This window comes from Thalassophryne amazonica, chromosome 1 (assembly GCF_902500255.1).
Source record: "Thalassophryne amazonica chromosome 1, fThaAma1.1, whole genome shotgun sequence".
NCBI classification, from domain to species: Eukaryota; Metazoa; Chordata; class Actinopteri; order Batrachoidiformes; family Batrachoididae; genus Thalassophryne; species Thalassophryne amazonica.
Window position 1 is genome coordinate 13,929,770 of NC_047103.1, and position 25,028 is coordinate 13,954,797.

At 43.0% G+C, this 25,028-nt stretch overlaps 1 protein-coding gene across 2 annotated transcripts in view; it reads right to left on the reverse strand.

Moving 5' to 3' along the window:
- Window positions 1–25,028, reverse strand: part of ctnnd2a (catenin (cadherin-associated protein), delta 2a) — a 923,305-nt gene that overhangs the window by 120,507 nt on the left and 777,770 nt on the right. For both annotated transcript variants that reach the window (XM_034165435.1, XM_034165372.1), the window contains exon 19: window positions 24,231–24,381. In XM_034165435.1, the coding sequence (XP_034021326.1) occupies window positions 24,231–24,381 (151 nt within the window). The remainder of the gene's footprint in view (window positions 1–24,230; window positions 24,382–25,028) is intronic.

Genomic DNA, 25,028 nt, shown 5'->3' on the forward strand with positions numbered 1-25,028 from the left:
AAAACAAAATAAATGAAATAAATTAATTAAATTTATGTGTATATATTTTGTGTACATTACAAATAAAGTATTTTCTTCAGTGATGTCATGTGATTTGTAGAGTGGCTAAGGAGCTGGCCTGCCAATCTGTAGACCTGGGTTCATCTCCTGCTTATGCTACCCGTTTGTGTCCTTGAAGAAGACACTTAATATGTAATTAATGCCAAGGACACACCCACAGATCACCTAGCTGCAACAGAAAGATGCTACTTTCGGGAGGTGGGGATGTGTGCTTGGGTGCTTGCCAGTAAGGATCCAGGGTGGTTCCATATCGTGGTGGATGCAGCATCATGCGGCACCAGCACATGTTCCCGAACTTGGCCTGACATATGATTGAAAATATGACAAGAGTCATCAGGAGAAGACAAATCCCCCCAGTCTCACAAATCAGTAATACAAAGTGAGGGAGGGTGTTCACCCAAGTACACTCTTATGCTAAATACGTATAAATGAAATTGGTCAACTGGTTCTTGAGATATCATGCTAACAAGGATGGCAATGACAATATCGTGAATATTGTGACCTTGAAATTGACCTAAAGGACACCATATTAAACTGGTGTCGGGGATCACCCAAGTACACGCTTATGCTAAATATGAATGAAATTGGTCAACTGGTTCTTGAGATATCGCGGTAAAAAGCAAAAATGGATGGACGGACATGCTGATGGCTACATCCCCCCATAATTCATACCGGAAGGATAAAATGATGCTTTGGTTGTCTTCAACTTTCGACCTCTGAGAACTCAGGCTAAACACAGGTATACACTGAAACTGCAGGAATGCTGCAACATTTATACGACCACAGAGATGGCAGAATGACATTATAGTGAAAACAAAATGACTTATTATGATTAATAAATCCCACAATTTACAACATGACCTACAGTCGCCGTTCTGATTAAACGTAAAGAGATTTGAATGGCTTGTAGCATGAGGTGGATTTATTTCAATTTAGAAATAAAAAATAAACAACAAATCAACTTTATTCTGTTGGAGAATGCAAACAGATGAAACAAAGAAAACGAAGGCAAATTGGAAACTGGCACGCCTTGGCCTCATGTATTAACATATTCTGCTTTTCTGCATTTGGGGCTTTGCACACACGTTATATTTCACCTTCCCTGCTGCTCTTTGATGTCGGCGGGTGACAGGTTTACAGTGCAAAATGAGGAGAGAGGATGACGGGAAAGAAGAAAGGAAACTGAGATATTTCTTTGTGGTGAGAAACCTGTGGCTTCATTAAAACACACACAGTTTAAGGATACAGCATTACTCAGCTTTTCAACGGTGATCACATTCACCATTCAAAACATCAAGTTTCAACATGTGATTCAAACACATATTTGACAAAAACAAAAACATCTCAACATCAGAATGTAACTGTGTGCCTCCCAAGAGCAGCTAAAATCAAGTCGGATGCAGGAAGAAGGGTCGTGCGACTGAAGAAATCTCACTATGTGTATGTGTCTTGTTTTCTGCATTTGCCTTTATTGTTCCATCTTGCTTCAGTCTGTTGCAGGGGAGCAGAGCACTGAATGCCAGAGAGAACACAATGTGCTGATAAAAGACACGCCAGACCCTCGTACACAAGAGATTCCTCCTGAAGGTGATACAGAAGTTTCATAAAGTACGGCTGCAACAGGGAGGTGGAAGCGTGTCGACTCACTGCGGCTCCGTGGACACAATTGTAGTGTCTTTGAGGCCACTTCCCTTTCAAATCTTTCACTGTGCAGTATGCTGAGAGGATGGTGACATATGCAAAATTTGGAATGTTTGAGGAAAGTACAAAATACAGTATGCATTCTCTGGTGATTTCAAAAAAGATTTCACTTGTATGGAAATCTGCTTTTGTTGCTATGCATTCTGTGCAATTTATTAGCATGTTAGTGTGACGGAGGCCAGCAGGAGTCGCTGTGCAATAGTAGTCGATGGGCATCACTCCCCCTTCAGGAGGACACTCTTGTGTACAAGGGTCTGGCATGTCTTTTATCAACACACTTTGTTGTCATACTCTGGCCACTCAGGACAGAGTCCAGGTTTTTAGCTGAATGGTCAGAGCGTCCGCCTTCCAGGCCGGAGACTGCAACTTCGTGTCCCGAGGAGAGCGAGTGGGAGGAGTCAAAAACACCACACAACACAGAGTAAGCCGCTGTGTTGGACACTGGTCAAGGCCAGATGGATAGCTGCTCCTTGCACAGTAAGAAGACCCCACTGGGGTCAGTGTTTACATCAGAATTCTGTAGCATGTTTGGGAAAATGCGATGGCACTGCACATCGCTCCATCCACTCCACGGAACAGTTCATCCAGGATGGCAACCACCCACAACCAACCACAATTGATCAATCACCACCTCTTAAAAAAAAAAAAACATATGCAACAGCCAGGTGGAAACATGGCCATCCCATTGGTCTTCTGCAGCCTTTGGGGTCCACATGCACAGAGAAATGCACCACATGGCCAAACTGCCTCAGGTGATGTTCCCTCACAGTGCCAGTGATACTCATCTGAGTCTTTCGAAATAAACACTCATTTAACACAAAGTGACTCCAGCTATATCCAAGGATTCTCCAAAGAGACCTAGTATCAAGGAAAGGACAACCAGTTGTCACCTTACACACATACACACACGCACACACACATGCAATCATGTAATTACTGACACCCCTCTGGTGGTTTCCACAGCAACACACCGCCGCACTGATGTCATCAGTGCAAGACACAAAGGCCCGAGAGACTCCACAAGAGAAGGTGAGGTGTTATGAGCTCATGTCTGGAGCAACACTGGAGGTAAATGAGGACAAAGATATGGGATCAACTAATTGAAACAAAGAACAGAGGAGGAAAAGAAAGAGAGAGAAAAGACTTGGTCGTAGCTGGAGAAATGAAGTATAATATTAAGGCTGTGGACCAGATGGAGTGCAACAATGACGAGATGAATGAAAAGGAGACGAAAGCAATAAAGATGTGTGGTACAACAAAAGAAGGCAAATACACAGTGAACGTGTAAGAGCTTGAAAGAGATGGCAAAATGCAGGACGCGGTCACAAGATTGCTTGACATGCAGGCCTTTGTTTCCATTGTCACACCGTTATACGATGATTCGTGCTAGTTATTGATCCTCGCTGTTGGGCAGAGGATATCTGATTGCTTTGTTTTCCACAGCGGCTGTTTATCTTTTCTATTTGTTGTATCTGCACAGAAAAACCTGTAAAGCAATCTATGACATTTTCTGTAAGGGGCAGATGAGGCAGAAGACATTTCACACAAGCTGGAGTGATCCCAGCAAATGGTGGTAAAAATTTGTAAGGAATTCTTATTACCGATGCAAATCACGATGGCTTGCACAAGATTTTTTTCCCAGATACTGAGTACTATTGTGGTTAAGCTGCTGGGATATTGTACTTCCCAAGGGTTACTGTTAGTTGCAACAAAAAATAGACTCCTTAACAAGAAGAAGGGTCTAAACTTTTGTGCTGACATATTTCTTTAATTTGAAAAATTGATCAGAATCAGATTCTATTGTCCTTGCAACAAGTACAATGAAAAGTAAGATGCAAGCCTTTTCAGTGCAAATATAAATCTATAAATAAACAACATGCAGACTTACAAGGTCTAGGGAAGAAAAAGAAAATAAACAGAATTTAACAGAATAAAAAAAAGGCATGTACAAAGTGCAAGTTAAAATAAGTATGCAGTAGCAAAAAATATATATAAATGAGAAAAGTAAGTACAAAATTGTGGATATTACACAATGGCAGTGGAAACTGCACATTAAGAGATATTGCACTTATTTCTGTGTGGCATATGACATGGCTGTTTTATTTCCATGGCATTCAAAGCTCTAACAGCAGTTGGGTAGAAACAGTTCTTTAGTCTCTCTGTTCTTGCTTTAATGGTCCTGTACCATCTGTCTGACAGTAATAGCTCAAACAGAGAGTGTCCAGGGTGGGGTGAGTCCTTTAGGATGGTGTTGGCTCTCCTGAGACAGTAAGGGCCATGAAGGTCCTCCAGTGTGGGTAGAAGGCACCTAATGATCTTCGCTGCCATTTTGGTAACCCTCTAGAGCTCCTTCCTGTTTGCCACCATACAGCTGGCAAACCATGTACAGGCGCAGTATGTGAGGATGCTCTCCATAGTCGAGCAGTAAAAAGACACAAGCAGTCTCTGGTTTATGTTAGGTTTCCTGAGGATTCTCAGAAAGTGGAGTCTTTGCTGTGCCTTCTTAACCAACTGTGTGGTGTTTCTGTCCCAGGACAGTTTCTCCTCTATGTGGACTCCCACGAAACGGAACTTCCTGACCATTTCCACACAGGTCCCCAATGATAATGGACTGAATGTCTGTTTTATTTCTCCTGAAGTCTATGATTAGCTCCTTGGTTTTGGATGTGTTCAGGAGCAGGTCATTTTCTCTACACCACAACGTCATCTGTTCCACCTCATCCCGGTAAGTGGACTCATCTCCTCCAGTGATACAGCCTACCACTCTGGTGTCGTTCTCATACTTAATGAAAGTGTTGCTGGTGTGGATAGGAGTGCAGTCAGAGGTGTAGAAGGTGAAGAGCAGTGGCCCAACACGCAGCCTTGAGGGGAACAGGTGCTGAGTATGAGAGCATTGGGTACGTGGGGGCCAATCCTGATTTTCTGTGAGCGTCCATCCTCCCCCACAGCCTTATGAGGAAGGATGGTGTTCAATGTTGAGCTATAATTCACAAAGAGAAGATGGGCGTAGTTACTCTGTTGCCCCAGGTGGGTCAGCGTGGTGTGGGGGGCAGCAGTCACAGCATCCTCTGTTGACCTGCTGGCCTTGTAAGTGAATTGGTATGGGTCAGAAGTGGGGGTTTGGAATGACATGATGTGACTTCTAACCAGTTTTTCAAAACACTTCACCACCAATGTGAGTGCAACAGAGCAGTAGTCATTTAAGCAGGTTATGGGGGATTTCTTGGGTAGAAGAACTATGGTGGCGGTCTTCAGGCATGATGGGACATCAGACTGTGTCAGGGACAGGTTGAAGATTTTGGTGAAAATCCCACCAAGCTGGTCTGCACAATCTTTCAGCACCTGTCGGGGCCCGTTGTTTTGCATGGGTTGACACCCCTAAGCATGCACCTCACCTTGTGCTCCCCCACTGTGAAGTTGCTCCGGGCCGCTGGTGGTGACGTGGTGTCACAGTCTTGAAGCGAGCAAAGAAGAGATTTAACTCTTCTGCCAATGCAGCGTCACCTTCAGCAGCTCTGATGCCGGGTTTGTAGTTGGTTAGGTGTTGGATCACCATCCAAGCCTGCCTGCTGTTGTTGCTGTCCAGATGGTCGTTGATCCTCCTCCTGAAGTCCTCCTTGGTCTTCCTGATGCCTGTCTTCAGGTTGGCGTGTGCTGTGCTGTAGAGAGCCCAATCACCAGCTTTGAGGGTGGAGTTTCTCTGCTTCAGCAGCTGCTTCACTTCCCTGGTCATCCAGGGTTCCTGATTGGGGTAGACCTGGATGTGTTTCTCCACTGTGACTGTAGAGTCCGCAGAGTCCGTAAACACATCCAGGTCCTCATCCTCAAAGATGTCCCAGTCAGTGCTGTTGAAGCAGCCCTGCAGCCGCTGAGAAGCACCGACTGGCCATGTTTTAACCATCTTAAAGGTGGTGAGGGTGGATTTCCAGAGGGGGGTATATGTAGGGATGAGTTGCAGAGAGATGTGGTCTGACTTGCCTATATGTGGTGCAGGTCTGGCCCTGTAGCTTTGCTTAATATTGGTGTAAACTTTGTCCAGTGTATTTTCTCCTCTTGCAGCACATTTGACGTGTTGATGATGTCTGGGACCACTGGTTTTAATTCCACATGATTAAAATCGCCTGTGATAATGTGCACCGTGTCCGGATGTGGGTTCAGCTGTAGGCTGCTGATGCCATGTAAAAGTCCGAAGGCTGAGATAGCATTAGCATCAGGGATGGAATGTAAACAGCAGTTAGCAAGACTCCAGTAAACTCATGAGGAAGGTAAAACAGTCGACATTTAACAGTCAGAACAATGGCTGGCTACCGTCGCTGTATTTTTACACCAGTTGTTGTGGGTGTACATACATAGGTCTCCTCTTTTGCTCTTACCAGAGTCACTGGTCCTGTTGAGGTGCCGCATTGACTAGCATGCTAACTTGATAGCCGAGTCTGCTTTTAGTTTCAGTCAGGAGTAGGACACAGCAGTCTGTGGTGAAGTTATCTGAAGCCTCCTGCAGCCTCAAGTCATCAATTTTTTAAATTTTGAATTTAAATTCAGACATTTTATTATCCCAAAAGTGAAACTTGACTTGCAGTAAGTATATAAGATAATAAAAACAAAATAACCCAAAACACATCGACACATTGGCAGGGGCGGATCTACTGGGGTGGCATGGGGTGCAACTGCCACCCTAAAAATAGCTCTTGCCACCCCAGTTGCCACCCCAATCAGAAGTGGGTGACATTTTTTTCAAAAAAGGGACCTCGCAAATGACTTTAACCGTTGAAAACTGTGCTCTCTGAGCGCCCTTGAATGCAGCACAAGCTGCGCTTCGCGCTCTCCCTGCTGCCTCCCCACCTGTTGTGACGCCGAACTTTCCCTAAAAGACACGCCAGCACACACGGCTGCCAGGAAAACTTTGCGGAGAAAGAAATATAAAATTGATACATTCACCAAGTATAAATTAATAAACAATGAGGAATAAGTTTTCAGTGGTATTTTTATTAGGGCGGAACCTCTTGTTTCCCTCGTCGTTTCAGGTGAACTGAAAACAAGGACAGACGTCAACACTGGTCACATCAGTCTTTGTAGCTAGACTTCAGCTTTACTCGTGTCTCTCATAGATATTAGGGATGTTTCGTCCAACCTTAAAGTTGTGTTATGTTAACAAAAGTCCGTGCACGCGTGCGGCAATGTACGCTTTTTAGGTTTCACTTTCATTTCATAACGCGACAGTGGAGCACTTTTTTATTGCTGAGGGGAGAAAACACTTTGTTGTGGATTTCGAGGAACATTGGAAACAAGAGAAGAGGGTGTGAGGAGAGGACAGAAGGATGGACAGAGGACAGAGGACAGAGGGATGGACAGAGGACAGAGGGATGGACAGAAGGCAGAGGACAGAAGGATGGATAGAGTACAGAAGGATGAGCAGAGGACAGAAGGATGGACAGAGGACAGAGGGATGAGCAGAGGACAGAAGGATGGACAGAAGCTAGAGGACAGAGGGATGGACAGAGGACAGAGGGATGGACAGAAGGCAGAGGACAGAGGGATGAACAGAGGACAGAAGGATGAGCAGAGGACAAGCGCTGATACACACACCCTTGAGGTTTGTTTCTGTGAGTCTTCAGCTCAGGTAAGACTCAAACAGCTTCTCTGCTGTCATTTGATTTAATATGTTGTTTTCTACTATAGTGGTGCAGCTTAGCTAAAGGGCAATTCTATGGAAACGGAATTACAACAGCAGCAAAATCTGGACATACTGCATCCAACGACTACAGATTAGGTCAGATTGTAATTCCGTAATATGGAGGCATCCTGGAGCTGACCTCTAATGAGCTACAGGGGTCAATAAAGAATTACACAGGGGTCAAACTTTAACAATGCTCCCATCATATTGAAAAGTATACCACATTATTTATCTGATTACACAGCTTCCAAAAAGGTATAGTTTGGACTATCTATGACTGAATGTTCTGGAGATATGGGGTAAAAACAGCAAATATGGTGACAAAGGTCAGTTTCAGTTTGCACAGAGGTCAAATGTTAAACTCACTCCAATTTTGGTAAAAAATTATGCAAATTATTGGTTTAGTTAATAGTATTTTAAAAAGGAATAGTTTGCACCATCTGTCACGCTAAGTTATCATGTTACGAGGTAACATATGTCAAATGTCATAGAATCCAATGGACGTCAACCTTGTTTGACCTTTACTTTGGAAACCAAGCATTCGACATAGTCAAAACTATTCCATTTATTAATCCTATTCACTCAACCAATAATTTGCATCACTTTTTACCAAAACTGAAGTAACTTTAACTTTTCACCCTTGTACAAACTGAAACTGACCGTTGTCACCATTTTTGAAGTTTTTACCCCATAACTCCATAACAGTCAGTCATGGATAGCCCAAACTATACATTTTTGGAATCCTTATGATCACACAAATAGTGTGGTATAGTTTTCAACATGATTGGAGAATTTTTATATTTTGACCCCTGTGTAATTCTTTATTGACCCCTGTAGCTGATTAGAGGTCACCTCCAGGATGTCTCCATATCTGAAAATAAACATTAGTTAAGTTAGAATATGTGTGCCACATTTCATGCTTTTATCACAAACTGAACAATTGTTTTGGTTATCGGCTGCACTACTACAGCAATGTTTGTTTTGTGATCATGAAAACACAATTTACCAATCTATGACGCCCACTGAAGCGCTTGAAATTACCATTCTACTCATGCATTTTTTACACACATTGTTTATAGTTTTTTCTATATTGGTCTGCAAAAATGTTGTTTTAACGTTACATGAAAATTGGTCCGTGGCGCAAAAAGCTTGTGGGCCGCTGGTCTAGGCTATATGAAACTTGGACTCATGACACTATAATCCAGATTCCTGACCTATAATAGCATAATACATAAACATTACATTGCCACCCCACATAACAGTGCCTGTCCCTGCTTGCCACCCCATGTATTTATCTCTAGATCCGCCCCTGCACATTGGGAACATTACATCCAAACTCACACCGTTTTGCTTTTCCCATTTTTGATTAGCACAGTGCCAGATCGTCCTATCAGGATTAAAACATTTCAACTGATATAACTAATGTGGATCACCATGAGTTTTTGTCAACCCATGATGCATTTGTTGCCTAGTAACAGTGGCAGCTGCATTTCCAACTGTTATTCAACAACTGTAATTATTCATGCACATTTTTTTGTATTGTTGTTACAAATATATATATATATATATATATATATATATATATATACACTCAACAAAAATATAAACGCAACACTTTTGGTTTTGCTCCCATTTTGTATGAGATGAACTCAAAGATCTAAAACTTTTTCCACATACACAATATCACCATTTCCCTCAAATATTGTTCACAAACCAGTCTAAATCTGTGATAGTGAGCACTTCTCCTTTGCTGAGATAATCCATCCCACCTCACAGGTGTGCCATATCAAGATGCTGATTAGACACCATGATTAGTGCACAGGTGTGCCTTAGACTGCCCACAATAAAAGGCCACTCTGAAAGGTGCAGTTTTGTTTTATTGGGGGGGGGATACCAGTCAGTATCTGGTGTGACCACCATTTGCCTCATGCAGTGCAACACATCTCCTTTGCATAGAGTTGATCAGGTTGTCAATTGTGGCCTGTGGAATGTTGGTCCACTCCTCTTCAATGGCTGTGCGAAGTTGCTGGATATTGGCAGGGACTGGTACACGCTGTCGTATATGCCGGTCCAGAGCATCCCAAACATGCTCAATGGGTGACATGTCCGGTGAGTATGCCGGCCATGCAAGAACTGGGACATTTTCAGCTTCCAAGAATTGTGTACAGATCCTTGCAACATGGGGCCGTGCATTATCCTGCTGCAACATGAGGTGATGTTCTTGGATGTATGGCACAACAATGGGCCTCAGGATCTCGTCACGGTATCTCTGTGCATTCAAAATGCCATCAATAAAATGCACCTGTGTTCTTCGTCCATAACAGACGCCTGCCCATACCATAACCCTACCACCACCATGGGCCACTCGATCCACAACACTGACATCAGAAAACCACTCACCCACACGACGCCACACACGCTGTCTGCCATCTGCCCTGAACAGTGTGAACTGGGATTCATCCGTGAAGAGAACACCTCTCCAGTGTGCCAAACGCCAGCGAATGTGAGCATTTGCCCACTCAAGTCAGTTACGACGACGAACTGGAGTCAGGTCGAGACCCCGATGAGGACGACGAGCATGCAGATGAGCTTCCCTGAGACGGTTTCTGACAGTTTGTGCAGAAATTCTTTGGTTATGCAAACCGATTGTTTCAGCAGCTGTCCGAGTGGCTGGTCTCAGACGATTTTGGAGGTGAACATGCTGGATGTGGAGGTCCTGGGCTGGTGTGGTTACACGTGGTCTGCGGTTGTGAGGCTGGTTGGATGTACTGCCAAATTCTGTGAAACGCCTTTGGAGACGGCTTATGGTAGAGAAATGAACATTCAATACACGAGCAACAGCTCTGGTTGACATTCCTGCTGTCAGCATGCCAATTGCACGCTCCCTCAAATCTTGCGACATCTGTGGCATTGTGCTGTGTGATAAAAGTGCACCTTTCAGAGTGGCCTTTTATTGTGGGCAGTCTAAGGCACACCTGTGCACTAATCATGGTGTCTAATCAGCATCTTGGTATGAAGCAGAAGTGCTCACTATCACAGATTTAGACTGGTTTGTGAACAATATTTGAGGGAAATGGTGATATTGTGTATGTGGAAAAAGTTTTAGATCTTTGAGTTCATCTCATACAAAATGGGAGCAAAACCAAAAGTGTTGCATTTATATTTTTGTTGAGTGTATAAACACATTATTTATTTTTTATGGCATAAGGGAAGGGTATTTATAAGTCTTGCTTCTGCCTTCACACTTTAGGCTACACGAGTTCTCTGTACGTTGTTCTTTTCATGTTTTGCTATTGTCTTTATTGTTGTTTATCTGTGTGCCGAATAATAAATTAATTCATTCATTCTGTATATATTATACAGATATTGTTAAAGTGGCATAGCAGCTGTGTGACTTGAGGGTTGTAGGATCTATTCCCCAACCAGACACAGCTCCCATTCAATATAAATTGTTAATATTTGTAAAATCTTTCTCAGGGTTGTTTATAATGGGACTGTTTGCAAGGAAAACTAACCCAAACTTCATATTTTCGAGTGGCCAGAAGGTTTTTGGTTCAAGCTCAGCCATGTTGATTCTTCATGTAATGTGGGGCTGGGTCATGAAGGGCATTCTGTGTAAAACCTGTGCAAAATTCACACTGGCTCCACTGTAGTGACCACGAGTAAAAAGGGAGAAGCAGAAAGAACCTATTTTAGTCAGTCAACAAAAATGTTGAAATTACTGTTCTGAAGACAAACTCTTGAATTATTGATGCAAGTTTCTGTCAAACTGTTAAAATGTGAAGATCCTCTTTCATGCAGAATCCAGAAAATGAATTGGACTCAGTTATTTCAAAGGGCATAGTTAAATACACAAATTCATGTAATACCTTAATCTAAAATGGCTTTTAATTCAATTATTATTATTTTCTTGATTCCCAAATCCTTTGCATGTGCAGCGTGTGTATACTGTAAGCTTTTGCAAATGCAGACTGCATGCCCTTTTTGGCATTCCTGTGCTGCTCCCAAATCATGTGTGTCAAATTACCATCTGTAAGGGAATGGGGAGAAATTGCGCTGACAGACGGCGGAGCAGTGAATGGGACTCACTTAGTGTGACACAGGCGTACAGTACCATATGCAAATCAGAAAGTGTGAAAAGAGGTGAAAGCGGGAGAGAGATATAAACATTGACAGATGAGAAGAATGATTGTCGGCAACATCAATACGCCGCTAAATCCCATTACAGAAATTTGAATGTAAGAACTGGATGTGGCTGCTGTTTTCGGCTGGATGCGGGTATTCAGCTTCTTTTCCCTCTATGGCGTTGCATCTCACTCCATCTTGCTGCCTTTCAATCTCATAGCAGAGGATTTGACACTGTGCGCAGAAGACGATTTTCACCCTGATGACCTGCCACTCAAACCACTTATTCTCAAACAGTGACGCTGTCCAGCACGCTGACATTTACAGTTTTCTGCACGCCATCACACTGAAGCAGATTTATTTTGTTGTTTTTGAGAAAGATGTCATTTCATTTATAACTACAACACAGCGCTTGTACAACGCAAACATCCACCTACACTAGTTTCCAATTCCACAAATTTTTACCTTGGAAAAAAAAATTTCAAGGTCAAAGTCCAGTTAGAAGTGGCTTTTCATAAATGAGAATATAAAACAAAATATAGGCTTTTCAATGTTAAAATCAAATATCCACTAAACCTGCGATATGGATCAGATGCAGATCAAACAGTTTGCACCTCATTGTCACAAATGAGAGTGCTTTTGTTTGAGATATAATAATACAATAACATGCTTTTGGAGGGCAGTATGCATTTTCAAGAGGCCTGACGTCCATGCCCAGTCGCCCAAAATGACACCAATTCGCCTGAGTTAGACGAGGGCGAATAGCTGTCATTTTGGGCGACAGAATGGACGGAGGGACTCAGAAAAATGCATACCGCACGACAACAGCATGTTATTTGCATTATTATCACTTTTTACTGAGATACACAACACGTAACGCGTACATAAAAAGTTGGCTCACTTAACTTCTGCCTTGTCGCCTGGCGCGCGCACTGCTCTCCAAATTCAGCAGTACGTCCTCATCAAGCTGGCTGCTTTAGCTGCTGTTCATTGTCGTACTATCCATGAGAAAATCATTCGGAATATCCATATTGGCACCAATAGACACACTTCTCGGCTTTTCATCTTTTCCTCTGCGGACAGTTTTTTTCCCCTCTGCGGACAGTTCTTGGGCTGCGTGCTATGATGTCATTTGTTTACGCACAGCGGGCGGGAATAGCCAGATAGCGTCGACATAAATCTACGATACCGGCCTAGCAACGCCCCGGTAAAGTGATAATAATGCAAAATGTACACCAAATGGGCTTTTCAATATTAAATGCCAATTTCCACGAAATCCACAATTCGGATCAGATCTGGATCAAACTTTGTCAGGTGATAGCGAGTTCCTGTCTGCACCTCACTTTCAAATATGAGAGTGATTGGGGCACGTTCGGTTCAGCTATACTGTAAAAAAAATAAAATAAAAATAAATGGAGTTTTCAATGTTAAATTTAAATGGCTACAAAATCTGTAACCCAGATCAGATCCAGTGCCATCGACCAAATGCTCCCCCCCTAAAAATCAGTCCCCCCTGCCTTCACTGCGCATGCGCCATGAGTGTCAGCAGCGATTCATGGACGATCACCTCGTTTCTGCTTCAAACTACACTCCAGTCATCATCTATCTCAGCGACAGATATCTGAAGCTTTTGTACAACAATCATCTCCACATCCTCTGCTGGAGGTTTCTTCCTGTTAAAAGGGAGTTTTTCCTTTAATATTGCGTTCTATATTCTTTCATTATTTTTGTTTTTGTTTTCGATACTACTCACCCCAGGGTTCTTTGTGGTTTGATGTTCCACTCTGTCAGTCAGTCCCTGTGTGTTTGTAGGCATGTTCCTGTCACCTGATGTTCTTCACAGCTGTTCCTCAGCTCATTCCTTGTCACTGTTTAAGTCTGTCACTGTTCTGCCTTCAGTTTGCTGGATTATTCTGGGTTCATCTGGTCCAGTCTGCAGTATTTCTTTCCATGTTTGAAAGTCTACCCTTGTCCCTATGTTGCTGCCAACTCTCCTCCTTTGTTCTTGATCATTTGGACTATTCCCAAGTTTTGGACTCAAGTTATCAACTTCAGCTACAATAAAATAAACTCTTTGCTCCGGCTGAGTTGTTCTTGTGATGGGGGCTTGAACCGAGGATCTTCCACCACTCTAACGTCCACCCCACCCCCCCTTCCGCATCCTTTCATACAGAGTGATCTCCTTTTTCTGCATCCCTGCGTGCCACTTTCCATTTCATTTAATTTGTGAGCGAGTCTTCAATGAGAACTCATCATTCATCAGCAGTAATACAGCATGGCGGGGTGGCAACCTCCCCCCCCCCACCCCTTTTTTTTTAAAGGGGAGAAAAAAAAATTTCATCCTAAAGGCACACAGGAGAACACTGACTGAGCCACTGGGCATGCAGATGAGCAACAGGACTGATGAAACTGGGGAATTTAATTAGAGGTGGAACACCGGCCCTGCGACAGATTGGTGGCCTTTCCAGGGTGTACTCAGCCAATCGTCCAATGACTGATGGGATGGGCTTGTCTTCACCAAAGACATAAACATGAATCAATACCAGGTCTACATATTGGTCTGCTATTCTGCAGCCTAAACACTAACTTAAATGTACTTAAAGAAAGTTTCCATTCCTGCATACGAGGGCTGTCCATAAAGTATAGGTCCTTTTTATTTTTTTCAAAAACTATATGGATTTCATTCATATGTTTTTACGTCAGACATGCTTGAACCCTCGTGCGCATGCGTGAGTTTTTCCACGCCTGTCGGTGACGTCATTCGCCTGTGAGCACTCCTTGTGGGAGGAGTCGTCCAGCCCCTCGTCGGAATTCCTTTGTCTGAGAAGTTGCTGAGAGACTGGCGCTTTGTTTGATCAAAATTTTTTCTAAACCTGTGAGACACATCGAAGTGGACACGGTTCGAAAAATTAAGCTGGTTTTCGGTGAAAATTTTAAGGGCTGATGAGAGATTTTGAGGTAATACTGTCGCTTTAAGGACTTCCCACGGAGCGAGACGTCGTGCAGCGCTCCCAGGCGCCGTCGTCAGCCTGTTTCAAGCTGAAAACCTCCACATTTCAGGCTCTATTGATCCAGGATGTCATGAGAGAACAGAGAAGTTTCAGAAGAAGTCGGTTTCAGCATTTTATCCGGATATTCCACTGTTAAAGGAGATTTTTTAAATGAAAGACGTGCGGGCGGATTGCAGCGTCGGCTCACAGTCGCCGTGACGCTCCGCCACAGGAAAAACACCTCCGTTGGAAGCCTTAAGGACAAGTTGGAACATGTCCAGCTGTTAAACAATTTCTCATATACTCACTCCACTGAAAGCCATCAAAAGCCACCTGGATTTTACAAATGGTTATCAACACGGAGGTGTTTTTCCTGTGCCGCCGGACCGCGCCGGCTGCGTCCCGTCTTTCATTAAAAAAATCTCCTTTAACAGTGGAATATCCAGATAAAATGCTGAAACCGACTTCTTCTGAAATTTCTCTGTTCTCTCACGATGTCCTGGATCAATAGAGCCTGAAATGTGGAGGTTTTCAGCTTGAAACAGACTGACGACGGCGCCTGGGAGTGCTGCACGACGTCTCGCTCCGTGGGAAGTCCTTAAAGCGACAGTATCACCTCAAAATCTCTCATCAGCCATTAAAATTTTCACCGAAAACCAGCTTAATTTTTCAAACCGTGTCCACTTCGATGTGTCTCACAGGTTTAGAAAAAAGTTTAATCAAACAAAGCGCCAGTCTCTCAGCAACTTCTCAGACAAAGGAATTCCGACGAGGGGCTGGACGACTCCTCCCACAAGGAGTGCTCACAGGCGAATGACGTCACCGACAGGCATGGAAAAACTCACGCATGCGCACGAGGGTTCAAGCATGTCTGACGTAAAAACATATGAATGAAATCCATATAGTTTATGAAAAAAATAAAAAGGACCTATACTTTATGGACAGCCCTCGTATTTAGAAGTCATATGTCTGCTCATTTTCCATTAGTCCCCAACCTGCTCAGACCAAATCAGCTCAGCTGCATTTGTTCAGCCAATCAACAGGTGGCTGAATAATCAAACAGCTATTTTTGCTCATTATGTACAGTTTGAGCAGGGAGAAATGGAAAATGTGCAATATCTGTGATTCTGAGTAGTACTTCTGAGGATTCAGAAGTACTACTTTAATGAAAATCACATATCAGGCTCTATTCAGCTAATTTTCATTCATTCATTTATGTAATCTGCTTTGTCCAGCAAAGTCCACCAGTGGAGGACTTGGGCTAGAGCCTATACGAGCAGTCAATGGGCAAGAGGCAGGGTATTAAACTAATATGTGGAATCATTCTTATGTCCTGTATTTTCCTTCCCATTGTCGCCAAGTGCTTGCTCACAGGGGGTCGTTTTGACCGTTGGGGTTTTTCTGTAATTATTGTATGTCTTTTGCCTTACAATATAAAGCACCTTGGGGCAACTGTTTGTTGTGATTTGGCGCTATATAAATAAAATTGATTTGATTTGATATTTTTGGGAGTAGAAGTCTTTTTTTTTTTTTTTACTAGTTTGGGAGGTCCTGTAACTTGTAATCCGGTGCAATTGATATGCCAGAAGATATGGTACATTGTTTTCCCCTACATACAATGTGGAAGTTATTTGGATACAGAGTCCCGTCTGTAAATAAGTGTTGTTTGTTACATACATACAACTGTGAACTGATAAGATGGAGATGAATTGGTGAGTGAGATAGACAGACAGATTGGGGCAGCACCTAATGATTTATGGACACTGTACCGGACTGTCATGGTGAAGAAAGAACTGAGCCAGAAGGCAAGGCTCTTAATTAACCGTCGATTTACGCTCCTATCTTGACCTATGGTCATGGATTTTGGGTAATGACCAAAAAATAAAGTAAGCCGAAATGAGATTCCTCCATTGTGTATCCGGGCTTACACTCCGGGTCAGAAGCTTGACTATCAGGGAGGGACTCTGAGTAGAGCTGCTGCTTCTTTGCATAGAAAGGAACCATCTGAGGTGGTCTGGGCATCTGGTAAGGATGCTCCATGTAGGTCTCCCTACGGAGGTCTTTCAGGCACATCCAACTAGTTGGAGACTCCAGGTAAGACCCAGGATGGGCTGGGGGGATTATTCTTCCCAGCTGGCTTGGGATCCCTCGAAGAGTTAGCGGACTTATCCGAGGATAGGAAAGTGCGAGATGAGCTGCTTGGTCTCCTGCCACCGTGACCCAGATGCGGATAATGAGAAAATGAATGAATGACTGTGCACTGCAATATTGCACACTGTCTGTATATATGTGTAGTAGATATAAAACAACTCCTGGAACCAAATTCCTTGTGTGCATCAACTTGTTTGACAAATAAATTTGATTCTAAAAAAAGTTGTTTGATGATGATGATGATGTTCTGGATCCCTACCTGGTCCTGAGGTTCCTGCATGTCTGGTCACAAAAACAGCATTAAGCTATAAATCTGCCAGAATTGTTCACCAGAAGCACATAACTTTGAGTTTATCTGAATTACCTTTAAGTGAACTGTCTGCTACAAAGGAGGGGAAAATAATCTGAAAGGAATGATAAGGTTCTTTTTGAGAAGACTTCAATTATCCTGTAATCCCCCTACGAGTGCCAGTCAGACCATCGCATTATGGGCGTGTTGAGCTTGGCTGCCGGTTTTCTCCTCGCTTTTCTTACTGCACACAAACCCAGAGAGGCTCCAGGACTCCCTCGCCTGAGACTTAGGCTGGCAGGGTTGCTATAGAAACCACTGAGCCGGCAAGCGAATCAAGATAATCAGATACCAGAGACACAGAGGGGCAACAATCACACCGACATGTAGTATGCACATAAGCATCATTATATTCTGCCATAGAAACACACAGTTCCGCACACGCGCGTGCACACACATGTGCACAAAAGCGATATTAAATTGACTTAATGTGCCAGGCTAACTAGTGATGCTTAATCCCTCGATGTGGTGCACCGGGAAGCCTGACTGAGCCTCATTAATTAGCACAGTCCACTTTGATCTGATCGTCTCATGTCTCTCCATTTTATTTTGCCTCTCTGTTGCAAGTATTTATTTATTTCCTCCTCTCAGCCCCTACATTTCTTTCCCTATTTCCACAGATAAATCAAGGTTAATGAAATGCCTAAATGGTAAATCTGTGTAAATAACGACATGAAATGACTTTACCATAACATGATTTTACTTCAGTGTGCTTCCATCCAATAAAGTATTTCACGTGATGTGTAATTCTGAAGAACGATATTACAGGCATCTGTGAACTGAAAGAGAAGCAGAAGTTGTCCATGTGTCCAAGTGGAACTAATTTATCGCAAAACAATCTGATAAATAGATTTCGACCATATTTTGTAGTGAGATGGTGTTGGGTTACAGTTGTTAAATGTTTGGTGGTTATCTGAATCTGTCATGTAAATCCGTTTAATCTGTCCCCTTAGCTTTGTTGAGAAAGAAATTGGGCTACCAATATGTGGGCTTGGGTTTGAGTCCCGGTCACACTATCTGTCTGTGTTCTTGGAAAAGATATTTAATCTAAATTGCCTCAGTCCAGTCAGATGGTGAGTGGAGAAGTAATTGGCAGATTGGTATTTAGGGTGGGCAACTTTAGGCACCTCACAATTCAATGTGATTACGATTACGATTCAGAGGGCTGTGAATCAGTTATAAAATGATTATCGATACATCTTTTTTCTATACAGGATTTGTTTTTTTCTCAGTGTGACTACTTGGTACTTTTCAAAGCATTTGTACAACCCCAATTCCAGTGAAGTTGGGACGTTGTGTAAGGTGCGTTTACACATAACCAAGATGCGTTACGAATGTCATTTTTCTGTCATTCGTGACACATTCCTGACATTCTTAATGTGACTTAACGCATCTGAATAGGTTTCTTAATAGTGTGTGTTGGTGCGTGATATTCTTGATATTCGTGGAGCATGTTTTTGCCTGTCAAAAAATCTTCCACGAATGTTACACACCACCCTCATTTCGTCTCACGTCGTGGAGGTCACAACTGAGCGTATTGATCCGTCTTGATGAGTAATGATCCTTAATAGAACGTGACAACGTTCGTAGTGGTTCCTGTGATGGTTCTGGGAACCCAAACTGTCACGCGTTTTACGAAGTGACACGGAAACTGTCAAGTTTTGACTTGTAACGCGCCGTCACATTTCACTGCGCTCCACGACGGATCAGTTTTCTATCACGTGCGCACAATTAAACTCGGCACCAAATGTCGGCCCACAGTTCCTGCTGAAGCTCCTCAAGACGCTCCTGCAGGTGTTCCACCTGCTGTTGTAACCGATGAGCGGGAGAACGAGTCTGAGCAACTAGAGGAGCGAGAGGAGACTCATGTTCTGTCCGACATCTCTGCACCTCCTCCAGTCCGGCGGAGAAAGAAGCGTGCGCACAATTAAACCCTGCTGCACAACATTCAGTTTGATTGCTGACACCAAGTCAGCTAAAAATCAAATTTCAGTGCTCTTCAGCGCGCTCCTGCAGGTGTTCCACCTGCTGCATGTGCCTGATGTTTGGGAAAATGCACCAGACGAAAGCCGCATGAAGCCACACATCTGGCGCTGTCCTCCTCCTCCTCTCTGCGTCACTCCATGGCACAGAGCCCAACGCATGTAGTCACAAAGTTCTTCTGAAAACCTGGAGCGATCTGAATTCGGTTGGATGAATATGGGTGTGTGTGTGGAGACAATTCACCTCATTCACAATGTGACAGAACTTAACGGTGTGCTGCTACGCGCAATAGCGCGCGATAGCGTGTAACAACGCGGAACACTATTCTTGACCGTGCGTAATGGTTCCTGATTCTCCGGCAACATGTGCCATTAATCGTAATGTGTGGTAACAGGTTGCAGCAGTTCCTGAGGACACCTGACGCCTCTGCCCCGAATAATCACATTCGTGATCAGCGGCCAAGAATGTTTACTTTGTGGCATTCGTGACTTGTCGTCGTTATGTGTAAACGCAGCATAAATAAAAACAGAATACAATGAAATGCAAATCCTCTTCAACCTATATTCAACTGAATACACCACAAAGACAAGATATTTAATGTTCAAAATGATAGACATTTTTGTTTTTGTGCAAGTATTTGCTCATTTTGAAATGGATGCCTGCAACACGTTTCAAAAAAGCTGGGACAGTGATATGTTTACCACTGTGTTACATCACCTTTCCTTCTAACAACACTCAATAAGCATTTGGGAACTGAGGACACTAATTGTGAGTGTCATGACTGGGTATAAAAGGAGCATCCCCAAAAGTCTCAGCCATTCACAAGCAAAGATGGGGCAAGGATCACCACTTTGTGAACAACTGCATGAAAAAAACAGTCCAGCAGTTTAAGAACAATGTTTTTCAACGTTCAATTTCAAGGAATTTAGGGATTCCATCATCTACAGTCCATAATATAATCAGAAGATTCAGAGAATGTGGAGAACTTTCTACATGTAAGCGGCAAGGCTGAAAACCAACATTGAATGCCTGTGACCTTCGATCCCTCAGGCGGCACTGCATTAAAAACCGACATCATTGTGTAAAGGATCTTACCACGTGGGCTCAGGAACACTTCAGAAAACCATTGTCAGTTAACACAGTTTGTCACTACATCTACAAGTGCAAGTTAAAGCTCTACCATGCAAAGTGAAAGCCATACATCAACAACATCCAGAAACGCTGCCGCCTTCTCTGGGCCCAAGTTCATTTGAAATGGACAGACACAAAGTGGAAAAGTGTGCTGTGGTCTGAGGAGTCCACATTTCAAATTGTTTTTGGAAATCATGGACGTCGTGTCCTCCGGACAAAAGAGGAAAAAGACCATCCAGATTGTAACCAGCACAAAGTTCAAAAGCCAGCATCTGTGATGGTATGGGGGTGTGTTAGTGCCCATGGCATGGGCAACTTACACATCTGTGATGGCACCAACAATGCTGAAAGGTACATCCAGGTTTTGGAGCAACACATGCTGCCATCCAAGCAATGTCTTTTTCAGGGACGTCCCTGCTTATTTCACCAAGACAATGCCAAGCCACATTCTGCACGTGTTACAATAGCGTGACTAGTAAAAGAGTGCAGGTACTAGACTGGCCTGCCTGCAGTCCAGACCTGTCGCCCATTGAAAATGTGTGGCCCATTATGAAGTGCAAAATACAACAACAGAGACACCAGACTGTTGAACAACTGAAGTCGTACATCAAGCAAGAATGGGAAAGAATTCCACCTACAAAGCTTCAACAATTAGTGTCCTCAGTTCCCAAATGGTTATTGAGTGTTGTTAGAAGGAAAGGTGATGTAACACAGTGGTAAACATACCACTGTCCCAGCTTTTTTGAAATGTGTTGCAAGCATCCATTTCAAAATGAGCAAATATTTGCACAAAAACAATAAAGTTTATCAGTTTCAACATTAAATATCTTGTCTTTGTGGCTTATTCAATTAAATATAGGTTGAAAACGATTTGCAAATCATTGTATTCAGTTTTTATTTACATTTCACACAACATCCCAACTTCACTGAAATTGGGGTTGTAATTATTAAGTTCCTTCAGCTTCTCCCTTTTTTCACTCAGGGTCACCACAGCAGATCAGAGATGGAAGTAAAAACTGTGTTCAGATGTAGCCAGAACTTGTCTCTCAGTGCTTTTTGTTTCATGGTGTGCTGCATATAGACCAAAAACAGGTGGTTTGCCTGTTTCACCGCATCTGCAGCTTTGTCCCCATAGAATTGGAGTAGCTGTAACAAAGCTGTATGATAAATGTCACTTGTGTAAAAGTACATTAGTAGCTCAAAAAATAACTTGAGTAAAAGCAGAAATACAGGTTTACATAACTAAACCGAAAAGTGCTCCTGAATGGTGGCCAGCAACCACGCTCCTACCCCTGCAATTAACATGTATAAAACTGTTGAAAATATGGCATTAACAGAGTGGTTTGTGGTTGTACTCGAGGCAAGATATTTATATAAAACCTTTCAGTGAAGGGAATGCTGAGGGCTGGTGGATGATGACCTGCTTGATCTACAACAGTACCGTGTCTGTTTAGGAAAGCTGTACAAGAAAATCTGAATTACCTGCCTAATCAACTACACTCAACAAAAATATAAACGCAACACTTTTGGTTTTGCTCCCATTTTGTATGAGATGAACTCAAAGATCTAAAACTTTTTCCACATACACAATATCACCATTTCCCTCAAATATTGTTCACAAACCAGTCTAAATCTATGATAGTGAGCACTTCTCCTTTGCTGAGATAATCCATCCCACCTCACAGGTGTGCCATATCAAGATGCTGATTAGACACCATGATTAGTGCACAGGTGTGCCTTAGACTGCCCACAATAAAAGGCCACTCTGAAAGGTGCAGTTTTGTTTTATTGGGGGGGATACCAGTCAGTATCTGGTGTGACCACCATTTGCCTCATGCAGTGCAACACATCTCCTTCGCATAGAGTTGATCAGGTTGTCAATTGTGGCCTGTGGAATGTTGGTCCACTCCTCTTCAATGGCTGTGCGAAGTTGCTGGATATTGGCAGGAACTGGTACACGCTGTCGTATACGCCGGTCCAGAGCATCCCAAACATGCTCAATGGGTGACATGTCCGGTGAGTATGCCGGCCATGCAAGAACTGGGACATTTTCAGCTTCCAAGAATTGTGTACAGATCCTTGCAACATGGGGCCTTGCATTATCCTGCTGCAACATGAGGTGAAGTTCTTGGATGTATGGCACAACAATGGGCCTCAGGATCTCGTCACGGTATCTCTGTGCATTCAAAATGCCATCAATAAAATGCACCTGTGTTCTTCGTCCATAACAGACGCCTGCCCATACCATAACCCCACCGCCACCATGGACCACTCGATCCACAACATTGACATCAGAAAACCGCTCACCCACATGACGCCACACACGCTGTCTGCCATCTGCCCTGGACAGTGTGAACCGGGATTCATCCATGAAGAGAACACCTCTCCAACGTGCCAAATGCCAGCGAATGTGAGCATTTGCCCACTCAAGTCGGTTACGACCACGAACTGGAGTCAGGTCGAGACCCCGATGAGGACGACGAGCATGCAGATGAGCTTCCCTGAAACGGTTTCTGACAGTTTGTGCAGAAATTCTTTGGTTATGCGAACCGATTGTTTCAGCAGCTGTCCGAGTGGCTGGTCTCAGACGATCTTGGAGGTGAACATGCTGGATGTGGAGGTCCTGGGCTGGTGTGGTTACACGTGGTCTGCGGTTGTGAGGCTGGTTGGATGTACTGCCAAATTCTCTGAGAAGGAGAAGTGCTCACTATCACAGATTTAGACTGGTTTGTGAACAATATTTGAGGGAAATGGTGATATTGTGTATGTGGAAAAAGTTTTAGATCTTTGAGTTCATCTCATACAAAATGGGAGCAAAACCAAAAGTGTTGCGTTTATATTTTTGTTGAGTATAAATTTCTTCCAGTCAACTGGCTGAATAATAGCTACTCATAGTTGAGTATTACAACTCTTCCTCCTAACTCTACTCTTAATAGTTTCACACTACGGGATCATAGGATAAATATGGTCTTCAGTGAGCCCCAGGGCCTGCATAGGACTTACTTCTTTTAATGTAACATTGTGTATTTTAACTTCTTTGCATTGTGAAACCACAAAAATCACATAGGTCTTGGTTGTTGTTCACATATTAGATGTGATCCATGAGAGTTCTTCTAAACAGTCCCAAAATGTCAAATCGGTTATACTTTGGTGTTGACGGTAATTTTGACCTGAAATTCCTGCCACAAGTGACCACACTCATGAAAGAAGCCCCACAGATGGTGAGAAATCTGTGTAAAATCACCTCCGCTCCTTTTTGCTTGTTCCACTGTGTTTTACCGACAAGGACGTGGCAACACTTAAGAGACGTGTGCATCATTTAACAGATCATGATGCAGCCTCTGGGCACCCAACCACCCCCATTCACATAAAATTTCTGAAAAAAATCCCCTCTCCTCTGCTCTATTCTGTTGCCACCTGCAATCCAGAGGTGGCGACGGTGTGAATCTACATAATTCTATTTACCGTGACAGAGTTGTTTAGTTGCAACATTCCTGATGTGTATGGGCTTTTAAATACAGTAATTCAGCTCATAAAATTGAAAATGAGTTTTTCCATCTCTTGTGTAATGTTTCTGTACTCATTAATAATTATAGACCTCATCCAACTATGTAGGGAACAATTAATTTTCAGTCTATCATAATCCAGTGGTTCCTAATTGGGCAGGAACTGAATAATTCACCTCCGGGCCTCCATCGTGGGGTGAGGAGATACTTCTTAAAGACAGAAGTGACTACAGGCTAACCCGTAGTGTTAAATTACTTGTAATTGGTGCTGGTGGCTACAGGCTGTTGACCCCAGTGTTACTCCAATTTAATCCTCTCTTTCCCCTCTTTACACCGTAAATGAGAATGATGTGATGATAGAATGCAATTAGTGATGAAAACGGGCTCCAGGCTGCACTTCACAAACAGCAGAGTTTGTATTATTGTCTTACACGGCAACGTGCTACTGAATAAAATATAAAGTTGGGCTGACGAATGTTGGTCTCGCATTTTGTTTAAAGAGTGCGAGAACTTTTCTCACTACCTCGGTGTGGTATGAAACGGTATTCCTCAGTACTCACCAATGAGCTCCTTGTTTCGGATGTCCAGGGCCATATTTCTGAGAGCAGTAGCCACGGCGCACACCACCTTGTCATTGTCTATCCTCAATAACTCCACTAAGATTGGAAGGCCTTTCTCCTTTCGGACAGCAGCCCGGATATACACTGACCACTGATGGACAGAGCAGAGGAAAGAAACAAAACTGATGTGAATGTTCTTGGTAATGAGTACCTTTAGAAATCTTACTGTAATTTTCATACTGTATGTATGTACACAACCCCTCCCAACAACTCCCCACCACACACTCACACAAAAATGCACACAAAATCTATTTAAACCCCCCAAAAGTTACATTAACCAGTTTATGCCCAGATTTTTATTTATAAGTGGAAAAAGGTGCATTAGTACCTTTAAGATTTTTTTTATTGCGAGTAGAAAATAACAGTGACACACTTCGGCAACAGTTGTTGCCAGTGGGGCAGAACGGGTTAAGAAAAGAATACAGCATACACAATACAATACAAATAATGAATATTTACGAGTGCAGTAGGAATTTTTTTTTTTTTTTTTGCATCATTTGCAAGAATTCTTTGTTTTATTTGACAACCAAAGATCACTGTCAAGGCAACGTCTACCTGCTATAACTTCCACGCATCATGGACACACTTTTACGAAAAGGTAGTGGAGTTGTTCAGTGGAGTGAAAACACATGGATATGATGTAAATCATACAGTGGGCTATTTTTGTATACAGTAGGACACGTAATTAAGGTCACATGACATATAATCCAGCAATCAAATGCAAGGATGATCTATTTA